This window comes from Papio anubis, chromosome 6, assembly GCF_008728515.1.
Source record: "Papio anubis isolate 15944 chromosome 6, Panubis1.0, whole genome shotgun sequence".
Taxonomy (NCBI): Eukaryota; Metazoa; Chordata; class Mammalia; order Primates; family Cercopithecidae; genus Papio; species Papio anubis.
The window spans coordinates 59956944-59977342 of NC_044981.1; the positions used below are offsets into that span (position 1 = coordinate 59956944).

A 20399-nucleotide genomic window follows, 5' to 3' on the forward strand; every position below is an offset into this window, starting at 1 on the left:
ACTCTATTAAACTCTCCCCAAATACCCAATTAGATTGTGTTTATTCACTGATGTGACCCTGATCAACACAGAGCATAAACATATTGGAAAATGTCAACAAATGCCTTGCAAATGATTTATCATAATGATTAAATGACTAGAAAGGCATGAAAAACTAGAAGGAGATTAGGAGATGTAGGTGAGGTCAAAATAATCAAAGAATAGTTGCAATGGGAATGAAGAATGGGAAGAGTGAAAAGTAGCAAAATTATGTTTTAAAAGACCAAACTTAAGGTTTTATTTCCTAACAATTAAGAATTTGTGTTCTGACTATTTCCAAGAGCTGGCTATAGAATGTATTGTTTGAGAGACGTTTTAACTCTGCTACATTTACCAAGAACCTTATATGTGGGAAATGATGTATTAGGCATTGTATGTGAGTTATAACAGCTAAACCACAAGCTATCAGTCTGTAAAAGTACAAGGAGAATGCTACATTTAAATTTGTAATTAATTTTATCATGCATAAGAAATTTTGTAGACAAAATTATATCATATTAAACATACCAAATAGAATGACTTGTTCTTTCATGTTACTGAATTTTCAGCCATAAGTTACACATCCAACTCCTTTAAACATTGAGGTAATATATGAAACAAAAAAACACAACCATAGATACACAGACACAAAACACTAAAAATTTATCATTGAAGGAAAATTAATTTCACTGCCACAAAGTAACACTTGAAAATTCCACAAGATAGAACTTCTTTAAATAATGAAAAATCTTCTATTTCTGATAAGCGCAATTTGATAGCGTTACCTTACCAATTTGATAGCAATTACAAGGGGAGAAGAGATTAGTGCTTTCACATGTGCTTTAAAGTAAGAACTGTTATCTAAGAAAACTGGCTTGTCATTAATATATCAAAGCTCTGAATTCAAATTCACAGATATTGTCTCTTTCATTTTTTGTATAGTGCTTTTGTTAAATAAAATACAGTACATTAACTTATATTCTGAATTATATAAAATGAAACATCAAAACTTTAAACTTAAAAATGATATACCATGCCATAGAGGACAGGAAATCTCAATAAAGTTCCAGTGATTTCATCTTTCCCATATAAAAAAAATGCCACCACCGAAGATACCGTTAGAAAGAGTATGTTACATTGTGTTCAATCTGACAAAGAAGCTATTTCAAGAAATGAGAATAATAAAAGTTATTTCTAAACTTTGAAAGATCTGTTGTAATGAATTGAACTAGTTCAGTTTCTGATTGCTTGCCAGCAGTATAGCTGTCTCCAACCTACTACTGTATTGATCTGGTAGCCTTTGTGGCAGTGCATAAAGAATAACCATCTGTGTCAGGTACAACAGCAGGTGCCTTCTCCATTGAACTGGCTGCTGCCCTGATTACAACGAGGCTGTTTAGAGCACCTGGTGACCATGACAGGCTCTTTCTTCTCTGTAGAAAAGAAACTCATTTCTAAAAGTTTACTGAACAGAAACTGAGAAACTCACCAGAAATCATCAGCTGTTGAGGTGCCACAATGGATTCCAGTGAAGACAAAGTAAGAGATCTAGTGAAGGGAAGATGCCAGCTTGCAGTGGGAAATTCCTGATATTGTACACTAGGCTGAAGTTCCCATTTGGACCATTCTGAATAAGTCTTGACTTCTTTATTAAGAGAGGTCATATAATCTATAAAATATGGCCAATCTGGAGTAATTACAGACATGGAGGAAGACATCTGTATTGAAAGTGCTGGAGTTACTGAAACTGTATAAAATGCAACATTGGTAGTGACTTCTGAAAAATCAGGCATTGAGCCTGTCAATGGTGGCAGACTATTTTTGAGGTCATTTGCAAGTGTAATTTCTGAATATGTCTTTAAAGTAACATCCGGATAACTTCGTAAGTTTAACTCAAAATCTAGAGAACTATCACTTGGGTGAAGTTTGAACGGTGTATGAGATCCTTTACTTTTTTCCATGTCCAATAAGCTGTCTTGATTTAGTACCTCAGTGGGGCCCGTAGTTATGCCATATTGTCTTATTTTCAATAGTTTTAAAATGTTTTCTGATACTGACAGTTCATCAGTAGTCAATTTTGAAGTCAAATCAGAATTCATCAAGTCTAAAGAGATAGTTTGTGAAGGGACAATGGATAAACAAGTCTTATGCAAACATAAATTAACATCCAAATTACTTGATAGGGTAATGGATTCTTCCAAGGATGAGGATAAAATTGTTCTTTTTGCACTCTTTTTAGAAGGAAATAAAGATGGCACTTCTGTGAATGCCACTGATGGTGTTATTTCAGTAGCAGAAGAAAATGAATGCCCAGAAGTGATAGTTTGAGCTCCCATTAGTGCATACCAGCTGGCTAATATCGCTGAGTTCATCCAGAATGTCTCATAAAAGTGGGACTGTTTGCTATGCAAAACTTGATCTGAGAATTCATGAGAGGATTTTATTTCAGTCATAGAACATGTTGCACATGTTTGGCTTAATTCTCTTAAAGAATCAGCAGCCTGTGATTTGATGTTTGTGAGTCTCTGGTTGCTTGAAGCTTCAGTAATAGCCTGATATTCACTGGGAATGAAGGCTTTTGTACCGAACCGGTGCAGAGCTGATGAGTTTAAGATGGTTACCTGTTTAGATATAATTATCTTAGCAGGAAAAATGGGAGACATCGAGGAGCTGAGCGATCTCCAGTGCTCTCTTCTTGAAATTAAAGAAACAGCTGAATATTCTTCGATATCCTCTTGAGCCCCCCTAGAGACAACTGGAGTTGCACTTATGGAGGCAGCTGTAAGCAGGAATCCACGGGAGAGTAATGAGTGTCTGTTTAACTCAATATCAGCCCCTGGAATGCTTCTAATTACTGAAGTCGTTGGGGTAGCAGATGAAGCAACAGTCTGATAGTTCTCAAATAATAAAGATTGTGTAGGAAAAATAAAATCTGACATTAAGGAAGACATGATAAATGAGGTCCTTGCTCTCCTATCAGGAAAAAAGAAATCTAGTGTGGCTGCTGAAGTTCCAATAGGCATATGAGATACCGATGTTTTGTCCTGGACAATTTGTGCTGGGTCATGAATACCAAAATTCAGGAATGGAGAAGAGGAAACATCTGTGGAAGAAAGAAGGCTGTGTTTTGCTGAAAGCTCTCTAGTGACAATCAGTTCTTCGAGTAAGTAGCTTTCCAAGGGTGTGCTAATTCTTAACGTTGCCAAACCAGTGGTTGGGAGAATGTCATGCTTGACAATGCCTGTCTGTTTTGGACCTACAAAAAGGAAAAAGTCAAAAAGATTAGAAAAATGAATTAGAAATGAACCACTTTGGCACTGGGATAAATCTCAGGCAAATTGCACTGCCACCTTACATCCATTATATGCAGACAAATATGGTTCTGTAAATCATATTTCTAAAAAAAGTATATGAGGAGGTTTAATGATTTCACAAACTGCATAAATGCAAAGATTCCTATTATTTACACTCCATGGGAGGGTTAAAATCAGGATAAATGGCATTACACAGAATTGACATATTCCCAACTAAATGACTCCTTTGAATTAGAAAACATGAAAAATTACAACTCCTTTGCATTGACACAACCAATGAATGTTTGACCTATCGGGTTAGAAATGTTAGAAATATTGTTTTACTTCTTCAATAGGCAAAATGTTTTGTTTATATTAGATAACACTATATTTCAATTTAAATTTTTAAAAGAATAGAAATTACATAGATTAAAAATAGACAAGGTACATTTCTACTTAGAATATCCAATAGTCTTCAAAATTATTTTTTCTTAAAGAATTCCTTGCTAAGAACTACAATTCTTACTCTGATTATCCGAAGTGGCATTGACTACATGAAGAGTAAATTTGGAATTTAATATACAATGTACTGTTTATAATATGACATCACTTGATTTAGAAAGTTAAATAATTGGACATGTAAAAAACAGCCTCAAGTTGTTAAAATAATTCACAATAGGAAAATAAACACATATCTTTTATCTGAGTGTTAATCAAATAATTTAATAGGAATATAAATTTACATTAATGACTCAGAGACTATGAAGTAAAGACACACTGAAGCAAGTAGCACAATGCCCTTTTAAAACAAAATGTGCTGGGATTGAGGTCCAGTTGTCTATTAAAATTTACACAGTGGACAGTGGAATAAAAACTGTTAATTTATATTTTTTTTACTGATCCAGAAATAGTATTAGCAAACAACATTGCTTAAAACAAAACTTAAAACAGGACACATAACCATTAATGCTCAATTTTCACCCCTAAAAATCATGTATCTCAGAAAAAAAGATTTTAATAATTCAGAAAATATGCTTTTAATACACAACTTTTTCAAACTCAAACTTCTTAATATCTTACTTCTACTTACCTTGATCAGCTGGATAAGTATCCATTATGGTTGGTATTCTAGTAGCCTTTATAGATGGAAAGCTACTGACCAAAGTCTCAGAAGGGGGAACTGTATATGTCTGTGTGGAAATGGGATCTGTTCTTTGAAAGCTGGGAGTTAAACAGGTAATTCTCCTTATTTCATCACCACAAAGAAGCCCAATGGAGCAGGTCTGAAAATGACAATTACAGTAATTAAATTAAGTTCAGTTTCTTTGTTCCTGAGAGAAATTTTAAAGTTTGTTTTGGAATCCATTTGCATTTTCATAGACATATTGGATAGCTCAAATAAAATATTTTACTTGAAAATTAAATCTCTATAGTAAATTTTACCATATTTCAAAATGGACTCAATCCTTTCAATTAGAGATATGCACAGTTGAATGCCCAAATTTATTCTTAATTCCTTCAATTTTAAGTCAAAATACTATTTTTACATTTGTTTTGAGAATATAGTTTTTCAATGAGGAATTTGTACTGTATGGTAATTAATGTGGATATATAAAAAAAGTCACATTACAAATTATAAAACTTTTCTGCTCTAAAAGTAAAATTTAGTTGGAAACTAATGCAAAATGCAGTATCTGCAACAGAAAATTTGAAAATATATTCTTGTGATTTGCAAATTATTTTAGTTTGTATTGGCTTGCATTAGGAATGATCTTTATTTGTTTTAGTTTGACATGAAAAGGCTGTTTCTACCATATCCTATAAAATAGCTTTCACATGAAGAAACTGTGAATGAAAATTCTGATGCTGTATAAATAAGTACAAATGGACCAGAGAGATACTTTTATAAATGTAGAGTTAAAAACTAGTTATACTATATGAATCATTTTTATTTGTAAGAAAATATTTCAAAATTATTTTAAAATACTAATACATGTCTATTTCCTAACACTAAAGACATGCCTAATAGGCATCCCTGCTTTAGTGTTCTAATATTTGTTAAAGATTACATTTCATTTTTCAGAACACTTAATTCTTTGTTTCAGATGTAGGCGGTGGTTGTTTCACAGTTCCATATTCTGTAGTCACTTTGAACTCACACCAAGAAGTTTGTATAAATAAATGTCAGATGATTCCTGATAGTGATAAACGCTTCTCTCTCGCTAACAAAGAAAAAGCCCAGACCAGATATGCATTGAAATTGATCATACTTTTAGAAAAGAACTAACACCAACTCTTCTCAAGCTATTACAAAACAACGGTAGAAGAAATTCTTTTCCAGTTTGCTATTCTATGAGACCAGCATTACCCTTGACACCAAAACTAGGATAAAAAAAAAAAAAAAAAAAAAAACTAATACAGGCAACTATTATTGATGAACCTAGATGCAAAAGTTCTCCCCAAAACACTAGCGAACTGAACACAACAAGACTAAAGATAATACACTATGATCAAGTGGGATTTTATCCCAGAAGGCATGATGCTTCAACATATGTAAATCATTAAATGTATATCAACCAATACATGACAAAATCTATATAAATATCTCAATATATGGAAACTAATTTGATAAAGTTGAACAATCATCATCAAAAAATCCTCAACACCTATCAAAAATACCTTAACATAACAGAACACAAATGACAAACCTACACCTGAAATCATACTTAATGGGCAAAGTTAAAACCCTTTCCTCCAAGAACTGTAAAAAGACAGGCTGCCCACTTTCAACATTTACATCACCATTGTCCTGAAGTGCCAACAAGAGCAATTAGAATGAGAGGCCGGGCTGCAGGTCAAGCTCAATCCCAGCTAGAGGCCGAGACGGGCGGATCACAAGGTCAGGAGACGGGAGACCATCCGGAAGACACAGTGGTCCCCCGCCTCACAAAAACGGCCGCAAGTGAGTGGCACCTGTAGTCCCAGCTACTCGGGAGGCTGAGGCAGGAGAATGCATGCAAACCTGGGAGGCGGAGCTTGCAGTGAGCTGGAGATCCCGCCACTGCACTCCAGCCTGGGCGACAGAGTAAGACCTGGGCTCCCCAAAAAAAAAAAAAAAAAAAAAAAAAAAAAAGGAATGAGAGAGAAATAAAGGGCATTCAAATTAGAAAAGAGGAAATCAAATTGACCCTCTTTGCCGAAGACATAATCTTATATATAGAAAAACCTAAAGACTCTACTACAAAATCTCTTAGAGCTGATGAACAAATTCAGTGAAATTGTAGAATAAAAAAATTAACATACAAAATTTAGCATTGTTTCCATACACCAAAATTTAGCATTGTTTCCATACACCAATAATGAACTATCTGAAAAAGAAATTAAAAATGCAATCCCAGTCACAATAGCCACAGAAAAGAAATACATAGGAATAAATTTAACCAAAGAGGTGAAAAATCTCTTCAAGGAAAACTACAAAACACTGATGAAAGACATTGAGGAGGACACAAATGAAGGGAAAGACATCCCGTGCTCATGGAGCAGAAGAATTAATACTGTTTAAATGACTGTATTAAACCATTCTGCATTGTTATAAAGCAATACTTGAGACTGGGTAATTCATAAATAAAAGAGGTTTAATTGGCTCTCAGTTCTGCAGGCTTTAGAGGAAGCATGGCGCTGGCATCTGCTTGGCTTCTAAGGAAGCCACAGAAAGTTTACAGTCATAACAGAAGATGAAGAGGGAGTAGGCACATCACATGACAAAAGCAGGAGCAACAAAGAGTGAGAGGAAGAGAGATAGAGAGCCAGGGAGGGGACTGGTAGGAGACACACTTTAAAATAACCAGATCTTACAGGAACTCACCAACTATTGTGACAACAGCAGAAACTGATGAGGGATCCGCCCCCCTGACCCAAACTCCTCCCCTCAGGCCATATCTCCAGCACTGGGATTGCAATTTAACATGGGATTTGGGCGAGGTCAAATATTCAAACTATATGAATGACCATGCCACTGAAAGCAAACTACAGATTCAAAGAAATCTCTATCAAAATACCAGTGATATTTTTCAGAGAGATAGGAAAAACAATTCTAAGTTTATATGGAATCACAAAAAATTCTAAATAGCCAAAGCAATCCTAAGCAAAAAGAACAAAGCTGAAAGCATCACACTCTCTGTCTTTAAATTATACTATGAAGCTATAGTAACTTAAAACATCATGGTATTGCTATAAAAACAGACACATAGACCAATGAAACAGAATAGAGAAGAAAGAGACATATCCATATATTTACAGCTAGCTGATTTTTGACAGAGACACCAAACGTTAGAGAAAGAATGCTCTCTTCAATAAATAGCACAGGGAAAACTGGATATTCATATGAAGAAGAATAAAACTAGACTCCTATCTCTCACCATATAGAAAAATCAACTCAAAATTGATTAAAGACTTAAGCATAAGACCCCAAGCTATAAAACTACTAGAAGAAAACATAGGGTAAATACCTCAGGACATTGGTATAGGCAAAGATTTTTATCAGTATGATCTCAAAAGCACAAGCAACAAAAACAAAAATAGACAAATGGAATTGAGTTAAACTAAGGATCTTCTGCATAGAAAAAGAAACAATTGACAGAGTCAACAGATAACCTGCAGAATGAGAGAAAATGTTTTCACACAATGCATTCAACAAGGAACTAATATTTATAATTTTACAAGGAACTCAAACAACTCAAAAACAATAAAAAATACAACCCTATCAAAAAAAGTGGACAAAGGGCATGAATAGGCATTTTTTTTTCAAAAGAAGACATACAAATGGCCAATAAACATATAAAAAGCTGCTCAATGTCACTAATCATCAGAGAAAAGCCAATTAAAACCACAATGAGATATCATCATACATCAGTTAGAATGGCTATCATTAAAAAGACAAAAAATAACAGATATTGGCAAGGATGTAGAGAAAAGGGAATCCTTATATGCTTTTGGTAGCAATGTAAACTAGGACAACCTCTGTGGAAAACAGTATGGAGATTTCTCAAAGAACTAAAAAATAGAACTACCATTCAATTCAGCAGTCCCACTACTGGGTATATATCTAAAGAAAAAAAAAATCATTATATAAAAAAAGATACATATATTAATATGTTTATCACAGCACCATTCACAATAGCAAAGATGTGGAATCACCCTGTCAGTGAAGACTGGATCAAGAAAATTGTAGTATATATACACAATGGAATACTATTTAGCCATAAAAAGAATTAAGTCAGGTGTTTTCCAGCAATGGGGATGGAACTGGAGGTCATTTTCCAGTGTGAAACAACCCAGGCACAGAAAGACAAATACCCACATGTTCTCAGTTACAAGTGGGAGCTAAATAATGTGTACATATGGACATAGAGTGTAGAAAAATAAAAACTGGAGCCTTAAAAGGGTGGGGGAGGACAAGCGGGGGTGGATAATGAGAAATTACTTACCGGTACAATGTCTGTTATTGGAGTGATGGATATACTAAAATCCCAGATTTCATCACTATACCATATAGTCATGTAACAAAATTGCACTTGTAACCCTTAATTTGATACTATTTTTTTAAAAGCTAAAAGAGAATATTAATGCTCCCAACACTCAAAAAAGATATCTTCAATATTATGCAAATTACCGATTTTATCATTACACAATGTATACATGCACTGAAATATTACTATGTATTCCATAAATATGTACAATTATTATGTGTCAACTAAAACTAGAAGAAAAGAACAAAAGAATAAAGTTTCTGTGTATAAAAACCTAAACATTAAATGGAAAAATATCCACAGCAAACAAAAACACAAGAACGACAGGATCCATCAACCTAATGGATATAGAATGCATGTAAATTAAGAAAAAAGAGAAGGGGCTGGGCGTGGTTTTTCACTCCTGTAATCTCAGCACTTTGGGAGGCCGAGGCGGGCGGATCACGAGGTTAGGAGATGGAGACCATCCTGACTAACACGGTGAAACCCCGTCTCTACTAAAAATACAAAAAATTAGCCAGGCGTGGTGGCGGGCGCCTGTAGTCTCAGCTACTTGGGAGGCTGAGGCAGGAGAATGGGGTGAACCTGGGAGGCGGAGCTTGTAGTGAGCCGAGATCACATCACTGCACTCCAGTTTGGGCAACAGAGTGAGACTCTGTCTCAAAAAAAAAAAAAAAAAAGAATGAAAAGAGAATCTAGAAATGATAAGAATCTAGAAATGATAAAAGAAACAGCAAGAAAAATAATGGAATCTGATTCCACACCTTAAAGACCCAGTGATTTTTTCTTTTCTCTACTCTAAGGTAAGCAACAAGCCCTGGAAAGGCTTCACAGACTAAAGAAAATGTGTATAAAACTAGGTAGAGATCAGAATGCCAACATACCAGCTTACAATGAAAATATTGCTGTTATATAGCTGATAAATACTTTCATGGCCCTGGTCAGCAGTTTTCTCCCAAATCACAATCAGAAGCCATTATCAATTACCTTGAAAAATTGCCATCACAGAATTAGGGAATTATCAAACCCTCTCTCTCTGTCAGCATAGCTATACAAGAACAGGTTTTCTTGATGAGCATTATATCAGAACATGTAGAAGTAGGTGATTCAAACATTTAATCCCGTAAGATATTACCATAAGAATGATCTCATTAACAGGTCTGAAATATTTGTTCATTTTTTAAAGCTATCTATCCTTATTCCTGTTAACATTGGTATTGCAAACATTTATCTTTACGATTCTGATATGCTAATAATGTGGACTACTAAATAGTTAGATATATTACCACATTCATTATTCCAGGTTAAACTTAAGTTCAGCAGAAAGGAAGCCATACTTTCTCTTTCCTATATTGCATTCCTAGGCTCACATCTATTATGTTCTGTTCTTGGAGTTTAACTCCCAAAGGCAAATTTATTTTCTCAATTTTGAAGTTAACAGCAAATATCTGTTTATGTTCTCCAAGAACTAGCAATGTGTATAATTTTATTAAATGTTCCTCCAAGTAGATCATAACTATGTGACCTTTCTCTCCTCTCTATTGATTATATTAATGCATTCATTGGTCATGTTAATACAAATTTTGAATATGTATATAGATACACTCACTCACACACACACCCCAATGCATGTCAATACAATTTATCCTAGAGAAATTTCTATATCTTCCTTAGTTAAATCCCAAACTGTGTGGCAAAGTTTAGTACAGGTTCACTAAAGTTATTTCCTCCTACTTTTGGATTATATGTCTCAGTCATTTTTTGTGACCAAGTGACTTAGTTCTAATCAATGAAATGTGAATGATCATTATGTGTGCCACTTTTAGATCGATCCATAAAAGTCTGCTATGTATGGACCTCCAACCTCTTCACCCTGGTGACTTATGAAGACACATGATAAAGATGATGAAGCCACAAGAAGGAAACAGCCTTGGTCCCTAAATCTCTATCTGAAGGACAGTAGCTGAAATTGGACACTCATTTGAACTTGATTTGAATGAAAATATATTCCTATTATATTAATCTAGTGAATTTTGGAGATTATTTTTATAGCAGCTGTCATTGCCCTAACACACACACAAAACTTTGCCTCACCTGATATTTCTGATAATATTATTTAATACCAACAAGGAAATAAAACCAAAAGAAAACATCTCAAAAAGGGTTGGGCATTTCTTTTTCTCAATTGCTTGATTTCACAGGGCAAATACAGGAATTTCAAATATTTAGCTTTGCTTTAACTCAGTAAACATTTAACTTGCATATTTTTCAACTTCATGCTTACTATAATTTATTTTACCAATCTATCTCTCTTTTCCTCATTTATTTATCTGCAAAACAAGTATTTAGTGCCTACTACAAATAGCATAATGAGTCACTGATATGTATTAAAACCCTAATAGGTACCAAAATGATACAGTAATTTCTATGAAACACAATGACTTAAAAAAACTTTTCTTTATGAATCTATATTTGAGAAAGAAAGTGCAAATAAGATTTTCTGAATTAGAGCTTTATGAGAATATGGTCATCTGTTTTCACATGGATATTGTATAGCCCTCTATGTCTTCACTCAACAAGCGTTTATTGATCAGTATCTAAGTGCCAGTGACTGTTGTAATTGTTAGAAATGAATTGGTCAACAAGATAGGCAAAGTTTCTCCATTATATACTTTGTATTTTAGGAAATAAATTTGAATTAATTAATTAATATCAATTAGTGATAAGTAATTTTAAGACAAAATATCCCAAAACACGTAATAAGAAAAAACAGCAAGGGCTGTTTTGGAGGCAGTGGCCAGGGAAGTCCTCTCTGAACAGTGATATAAATTAACGTGAATATTTTAGGAAAGAGTATTGAAGGTGAAAAGAACGGCAGTGCAAAGGCCTGCGGGCAGGAAAATGCTTAGTATGTTTACGTAAAAGCAAGATGGACAGTTAAAGAGAATAAGGGAAGGCCATGTAGGTAGAAGTGAGGTCACAGAGGTGACTAGAAACCAGATAATGTGGTTTCTTGTTTGTTGTTGAATTTGGAATTGATTCTGAGAATTATGGGAAGCCATTGGAATATTTGAAATAAGAAAGTTCTGATCTTATTGATATCATAAAAAAGGTTACTTTAGATAATAGACCCTCAATGGAGTTTGGGTTTGGGGGAAGAATAGAAGCTAAAGTATATTTGGGAAGCAGGCAATGGTCTAGGAAAGGGAAATGATTTGACTGACCTGGAGTGGAAATGGTGAATATAGTGAGTAAAGTTTGTATTCAGGATATATGCGGAAGGCAGAGCCTGTAATATATATGCTGATAGACTAGATGCATGGGGTGAAAACAAAAGAAGTTTAGTGAATGATTTGTAAATTTGTATTCCTATCAATAAAATAGAAATAAAAATTAAATAAGGCAAGCAAATTTACTAAATTAAAGAAGACCATTTACAGATTGGAGGATAGATCACAATTTCTGTTTAAGTATATTAAATTTGAGAAGCTTATTGGCACTAGATATGTAACAAGTTAAAGATATGAGTCTCTCGAGAATTATTCTTAAATAGTTCCAATAAAATAAAAAAGTATGGTTTAATGAAAAGCAGTGTTACCTGTAGTCCTGTCTAATTTTCTGATAATAGAGCTAGAAAATGGCACAGCCAAGATTTTTACCCAAGAAGTGAGACTCCAGAACCCACACTTCAAACCACTATACTATATTTTTGATACATGAAGCATCATCAAGATTTGTTATCAACAGTTCTATGCTAAAGTCGATTATTTTAGGTAATAAAACTAAAACAATCTTCTACTCTGACAGTCTAGTTAACAAACATCACTGTCAATTAAATTTAATCATCACAAACTGTGTTTTAAGATCTGCACAAAACAGTTTCTATTATCTCAATGACTTTACAATCTTTTTTTTTATTATTATATTTTAAGTTCTAGGGTACATGTGCACAACGTGCAGGTTTGTTACATATGTATACATGTGCCATGTTGGTGTGCTGCACCTATTAACTCATCATTTACATTAGGTATATCTCCTAATGCTATCCCTCCCCCTCCCCCCTCCCCACAATAGGCCCCAGTGTGTGATGATTCCCTTCCTGTGTCCAAGTGATCTCATTGTTCAATTCCCACCTATGAGTGAGAACATGCGGTGTTTGGTTTTCTGTTCTTGTGATAGTTTGCTGAGAATGATGGTTTCCAGCTGCATCCATGTCCCTACAAAGAACACGAACTCAACCTTTTTTATGGCTGCATAGTATTCCATGGTGTATATGTGCCACATTTTCTTAATCCAGTCTGTCACTGATGGACATTTGGGTTGATTCCAAGTCTTTGCTATTGTGAATAGTGCTGCAATAAACATACATGTGCATGTGTCTTTATAGCAGCATGATTTATAATCCTTTGAGTATATCCCTAGTAATGGGATGGCTGGGTCAAATGGTATTTCTAGTTCTAGATCCTTGAGGAATCGCCACACTGTTTTCCACAGCTGAACTAGTTTACAGTGCCACCAACAGTGTAAAAGTGTTCCTATTTCTCCACATCCTCTCCAGCACCTGTTGTTTCCTGATTTTTAATGATTGCCATTCTAACTGGTGTGAGATGGTATCTCATTGTGGTTTTGATTTGCATTTCTCTGATGGTGAGAGATGATGAGCATTTTTTCATGTGTTTGTTGGCTGTATGAATGTCTTCTTTTGAGAATTGTCTATTCATATCCTTTGCCCATTTTTTGATGGGGTTGTTTTTTTCTTGTAAATTTGATTGAGTTCTTTATAGCTTCTGGATATTAGCCCTTTGTCAGATGAGTAATCCAGTGGACTATTAGTATATTTCACTCTATTTACAGTAACATTTGAAGATAAAATGTTGTGGTTTATTCTTATTTTCTACCTGAAATAAGGAGTACATAATACAGAAAATAATCCAGCATACTTCACATGACTTGTTCCTCTTCCCTTTGTGTTTCCAGCCATGAAATGGAGTGGTTTCATGCCACTGCAGACCTCTGTTTACCTCATTAACTTCTGGTTATTGTCAGCTCTCTTTTTTTCACCTGTATATCCAATTATCTCTATTATTTGTTACAAATGGTTTCTGTTTTCCTCATTAAGATATTAACAGATTCAGTATTCTATAAAAGATACATGGCATATTTCTCTATGTGGTCATCTAACTTGATTGGGAGACAAAAGGCAAAGTAGGTGGCAACCAGAAAGTGAGAATACTATTCTGAAGATATCATTTACCCATAATAATAAAAAACTCTAGTAATAATCAAATATCAAATGTTTGCTCCAAAACAGGTAATATTGAGATATCTTTGTGTTATATTACTGGGCTAGATAAATATTTTTGTTTCTAGGTTTTTAAAAAGATTTTTGCATACAAAATCAGTATGTAGGTTCATGGTAATATTTATAGTTTTTAATGACATTCCTGTTGTTGTGCCAAATTGATTTATATGTCTTTTCCAGCATACTACCAGTGCCCCTAGGTAGGGGGCTATGTTACATTTTCCACTGAATGGCCGGGGTTAATATGATGACTGGCACATACTGATGTACTTGATGGTCAGTAAACATTTATTGGAAAAAACTAAGAGAAACATATTGAAAACATGTATTTATCTAAGTATATACATATTTTTCTCTTTCCCTTTCATCGATAAATGTATTGAAAGGAATATTCATCTAAACTTTTCATTTTTTCCTCAAACCATTCTAATCTAGCTTTCATGTCTTCTTGCCAATAGGACTGTTCTAGTGAAATTCCAGAAATCCTATTGTGCTGTGAAATACAAAGCACAGTTTTTGATCTTCATCTTATTCAAATCATCAACAATATTCAATATACTTAACTACCACCTTCTAACAAATTTGATTTCTCCGTAACCTTCTACCTCTTTCTCCTATTCATTATCAATCTCCTCTATTGGCTCCTTTTCTTTGTGGCCTCTAGGTTGGAATTTATCATAGCTTTGTATTCACCTTTTTTCTTTCTCCATTCTCCCCAGAAGCATAGTCATACATTCAAAAAGACTATAAAGATATCATATATTGATAAGTCCCAAAATTATATCTCTACTTCACAATTCTCTGAAATGCATTCTTATATAACCACTTGCTAATTTAGAATCATTATTTAAATATCTCATGGGTACCGTAAACATAATGTGTACAGTATTGAACTGCTGGGTCAGTCCTTCCATTCTAACATGTTTCTTCAACCACCTGTCCCATCACAGGAAATTTATTATCATCACTCTATTGCTGAAGTCCTCCCGATTTTTCATTCTCTTCTATCTCACACATCCACTCAATACAATGTCTTGCTAATTTTTCTTTCATAACACACTTCAAATCCAGCCTTTTCTCTGATTTTGCTCTGCCACAAATATCAATCCATTATTATCTTTTACATAATAATTGTTAGAGCCTAGCTGGTTTCTTCACTCCCACTTTTAACCTCCTTCTAGATCTTTCTTTATGGAAGAATAGGGATATTTTAAGAACCTGAATAAGATCATATCATTTCCCTTTTGAAAAAACTTGTTAGTATATATGTCAATTGCATTTGAATAAAATTCAAACTAATTGCTATTTTTCTGACTCTCGACCTAATCTGACCCTGTTTACTTCTGCAAGCACTTCTATGCCTTTGCCCCCACCATACTTACCGTGCTCAACTTCCATTATCCATTCTTTTCTGTCCCATACAGGACAAGATCTTTTCCTCCCCCATGACCCTTGTTTATGCTGATACATCTGACAGCACATCCATACCCTCACTCTTGCTTTGGATTATTTCTTTTTATCCCGCGGGTTATAACTTCAAGGTCCCTTCCTTAGAGAAAACTTTTCTACTATCTACATTATTTTTCTATCACAATAACTTTTTCTTTTTCTCCTGACTACTAAATACAGTTTGAATTATATTTTCTTTTTCTTTTTTTTTCTTTTGTCATAATTTATTCTTTTTTTATTATACTTTAAGTTCTAGGGTACATGTGCATGATGTACAGGTTTGTTACATATGTATACATGTGCCATGTTGGTGTGCTGCATCCATTAACTCGTCATTTACATTAGGTATATCTCCTAATGCTATCCCTCTCCCTTACCCCCTCCCCACAATAGGACCTGGTTGTGATGTTTCCCTTCCTGTGTCCAAGTGATCTCATTGTTCAATTCCCACCTATGAGTAAGAACATGCGGTGTTTGGTTTTCTGGTCTTGCGATAGTTTGCTGAGAATGATGGTTTCCAGCCGCATCCATGGATGCATGGATATTTTATTTTTCTATTGCCTTGATTTATATGTAATTCCTGGTACACTGTAAATGTCACTAGGTAGAAATTTATCTGCATTCCATTCTGCATTGTATTCAGCACACTATTTGTATGCTGCTAACCAATTAGTGTTTGTTGAATGTATATAAAATTATATTTACAAAATTGCCTCTGTACATTAGGTTAAAGAGTTGAGCAAGTAAAATGTAAGTATTTTTACCCATAACTTGTTTAATTAAAATTTGAAACACAGGATAGCCCTTTAGATGCCTTTATTTTACAAGAAAAACAACCATCCAAATATGGCAGTTCAACAAGTACCAGTCTTGAATTACAAGAGTCATCAACTTTACTCTGAGTAATAAGGGCCCATATCATGTGAATAGTCTGCCTTGAAACCAAAAATGACAGATGAAATGGAAGTGTAATTAATACGATTAAACTCTTTCTCTGTGTCCTCTACAGTTAAGAAACATTTTCCCCCTTTCCCAAGGTCTATCATTAACAAATGCTTAATGTTGCCGAACAGGAGCTCAAAAGAATTGGTAAATTATTTGAAAATTTAGCAATTGGAAAACTAAGTAAGCTCAAAGCCATTTATCACCATCCCATTTAAACATGCATCAAGAAACATTTTCCACCCTATTCCAAGATTTTTCATTAAGAAATGGAGAGGATGTGGAGAAATAGGAACACTTTTACACTGTTGGTGCCACTGTAAACTAGTTCAACCATTGTGGAAAACAGTGTGGCGATTCCTCAAGGATCTAGAACTAGAAATACCATTTGACCCAGCCATCCCATTTCTGGGTATATACCCAAAGGATTATAAATCATGCTGCTATAAAGACTTGGACATGCAACCCAAATGTCCATCAGTAACAGACTGGATTAAGAAAATGTGGCACATATACACCATGAAATACTTTGCAGCCATAAAAAAGGTTGAGTTCGTGTTCTTTGTAGGGACATGGATGCAGCTGGAAACCATCGTTCTCAGGAAACTATCACAAGAACAGAAAACCAAACACCGCATGTTCTCACTCATAGGTGAGAATTGAACAATGATCACTTGGACACAGGAAGGAGATCATCACACACTGGGGCCTATTGTGGGGAGGGGGAAGGAGGAGGGATAGCATTAAGAGCTATATCTAATGTAAATGACGAGTTAATGGGTGCAGCACACCAACATGGCACATGTTTACATATGTAACAAACCTGCACGCTGTGCACATGTACCCTAGAACTTAAAGTATAATTTAAAAAAGAAATTTTTAAAAAAGAAACATTTAATGCTGCCAAACATGAACTCAAAATAAATGATAAATTATTTGAAAATTTAGCAATTGGAAAACTAAGTAATCTCAAAGCCATTTACAACCATCCCACTTAAACATGTGTCAGGTAGCTCCTAGGCTTTAGGGACTAATAAAAACAGATCCCTGGGCGAGTTTTTCTGGTTGCTTAGCAAGTCACTAGAGGAAAAATGTAAGCTGGTAGAAGAATAGGTTCAATTGCCTCTTGTATTGAGGGGACTTCCTGATGAGTTATACCAGGCTAGGACATTAGCATATGTAATATCACAGATGCTAATCTTCCACCAGGTAGTGCCTCTAGGTTCAAACACTGCTCTACCTGGTAGCTCTGGCCCTTTTTGAGATAACTATTTTAAACCAGGAAAGATTTATAGGAAAATAATAGTCACAGGACAAAATAATTAGTCCCATTTAGCTTTTCTTCTGTTTCCTCCTCTTCCTCCAACTTCTACTCCGTCCTCCTTCTCTTCTTTCTTATCCTACTTCTGCTCCTCTTCCTTTTTCTTCCTCATTTCAAAAGCATAACCCCACAGAGATTTTGTTTCACTGAGACTGATACACAATGAGTTGAAGTGGAAAGAGCAAGATTAGAGATCAGGAGATTTTTAAATACTGGAAAACCTCTATTGCCTCCCAACAGCACACAGAACTTCACCCTTCTTGAAAAAAACCATTAGATGGGAAATCATTCAGAATTTTAGAGGAGTCTGGTGAAGTCTCTCTCAGATTTCCAAACCATGTAGACTGTTTATCAAAATCTTATACAGCTTCATATAAACCCTGTGATCTAAAAAACACATTATCTAAGATTCCAAAAAGGAAAGCCCTTTCATGTAGTTTTCTATATGTGATAGGGTTTCCAGAAGTAGATGCTCATCATTCAAACTGGTTCTGTGGAGGTGAGTCAGTGGTCATATCTGAAGAAGAAAGGGTGATCTATGCATGTCCTCTCTACAGAGTCTATCTTAATGGATTATATAGATAGTACTACAGACCACATGAATTATTGCTCTGCTTAGGCTGTGTAGAGTAGTAAATGGATGTTTTTGTTTGTTTGTTTGTTTGTTGTGTGTGTGTGTGTGTGTGTGTGTGTTTTCTCTGCCTCAAGCATCTACCAAAAAGGGGATCAAGCTCTCAAGAATATATATAGTGCTGGTATTCTTTTCTTCCTTTATGACAACTTGACAACACACAACAGGAGTTCTCATTCCCCTCATCTGCATTATTTCCTTTTTTTAAATTTTTAGGTGGAACATGTTACATCAAATTTATGTGCTTCTCTCTGTATCTCTGTCTCTTTCTCTCAGTTTAGAATAATTCATCTAGAATGGCTCCTGAGAGTCATTGCCTGGGACACTGCAGTGTAACATTGTTTTTATTTTCCTAGGTTATCCACAATACCCTGCCATGAAAGTTTAAAATGTCTTTCCTGGGGGAGGATGATAATGATGTTTTCTGTCTGGTAACATAACAATGTATGGCCCAAACTTTTCAAAACATTTTCAAGTATGTCAGTCAATTAATTCAAATCAGTTATTTTCATCTTTCTCAAGGTTAAAGAGAATAAAATCATAGACCATAAATAAAAGCTATGGGTCCATAATTTTATAAATTTGTATGAAGTCTGAAGAACATCAAGACTATGTGAAATTTTCACAAAATAGAAGCACACAAGCTCCATCTAAGTTTTATGGGGTGACACCAATATAAATGTGAAATAGTCACTTCTTCCCTGGTGTGTGATAATTGGTAGTGAAGTCTTTAAGGACAATTTTATTTTTCCTTATTGCATTTGGCTACCAGAACTTCAGGGGATTTGCTTCAATGGCAATGCTTCTGAAAACACAAGTTCATTGATTTGCCGTGTAATTTTTATCTGCAGGGAGATCTTCTAGCGGACTAAAGAATGGAGGAATAACGATCTTAAGGAATGCACTGAATCTCACTTTTGTTTCTAGTCTATCCAAAAGAAGATGCAATAAGAAGGGAAATACAAAGCATAGCTCGGGGGAGAAGTCAGGGTTAATACTAGAGACAGATGCTCAGGCAACAAATATTACTGCAGAAAGCTGATGAGGCAAGAGGTCAAGATGCATTGTTTTAGAGGCAAGGTCTCAGATGCACATTTACTATGTACCAAATATATGCTAGAGTTATATTTCAAAATAAAAGTCTGACCAGGTCATTCCTCAGTTCAAAAAGTCATCACCGGCTTACCACTCTTCTTAGAAAAAAGTAAAACAATTTAACCTAGCACACAATATCACTGGCTATTTCTTATTGAATATTGATTTTTCTTATTGAAAACATGGTGAGAAACGTATTTAGGTTACTCCCAAATCTTAAATATATGGGATTTTCTCGACTTTTCACAATGATTAAGTTTAATTACATGTCAATTATTTTTGATATCCATGATCCTAATCAAATAGTTGTCAATGGCCTTCTTTACACTAACTACGTTTGTAGATATTGAGTTTTAAAAACAAAAAAAAGTTTGAACGTTAAAGTTATATGCTTGACTATGGCCAAGTTCATGTTGGAAATACCATTGTTTTTAATTTAAATTTAAGTACTTTGTATTTAACTCCAAATAACAAAATGAAGAAATTACTCTGTGTCAGTCATCATATCAGAACAATTTAATAACTCATAATTACTACAGGTGCAAATTATCAGTGTGACTAATATATATAGTTATATATAACATAACTAAAACTCTGTGGTCCTACTGTCAATAGCATCCTCTGAATTTTTGTTTCTAAATTCTCACCTACTTGAAATCAAATACCTTAAAGACTTCCCTGAGACCACTGTTTATGACTTAGCAGTCCTAGACGCTGATATCTGATACAGAACCCTGAGTGTGTACAAGTAAAAGAGCCATGAAACATTTCAGAACTCAAATTGTTTGATCTTTCCTACTATTTTAGTAAGAATGCATGG

At 34.6% G+C, this 20399-nt stretch overlaps 1 protein-coding gene across 1 annotated transcript in view; it reads right to left on the minus strand.

Annotated features, from left to right (window-relative positions):
* The window catches only part of LOC103883754 (protein eyes shut homolog), a 331946-nt gene that overhangs the window by 291305 nt on the left and 20242 nt on the right, over nt 1-20399 (minus strand). The window contains exons 4-5 of the mRNA XM_021936790.2: nt 4402-4594; nt 1508-3274 (exon numbers count right to left, since the gene is read on the minus strand). Coding sequence (XP_021792482.2) covers nt 1508-3274; nt 4402-4594 — 1960 coding nt within the window. The remainder of the gene's footprint in view (nt 1-1507; nt 3275-4401; nt 4595-20399) is intronic.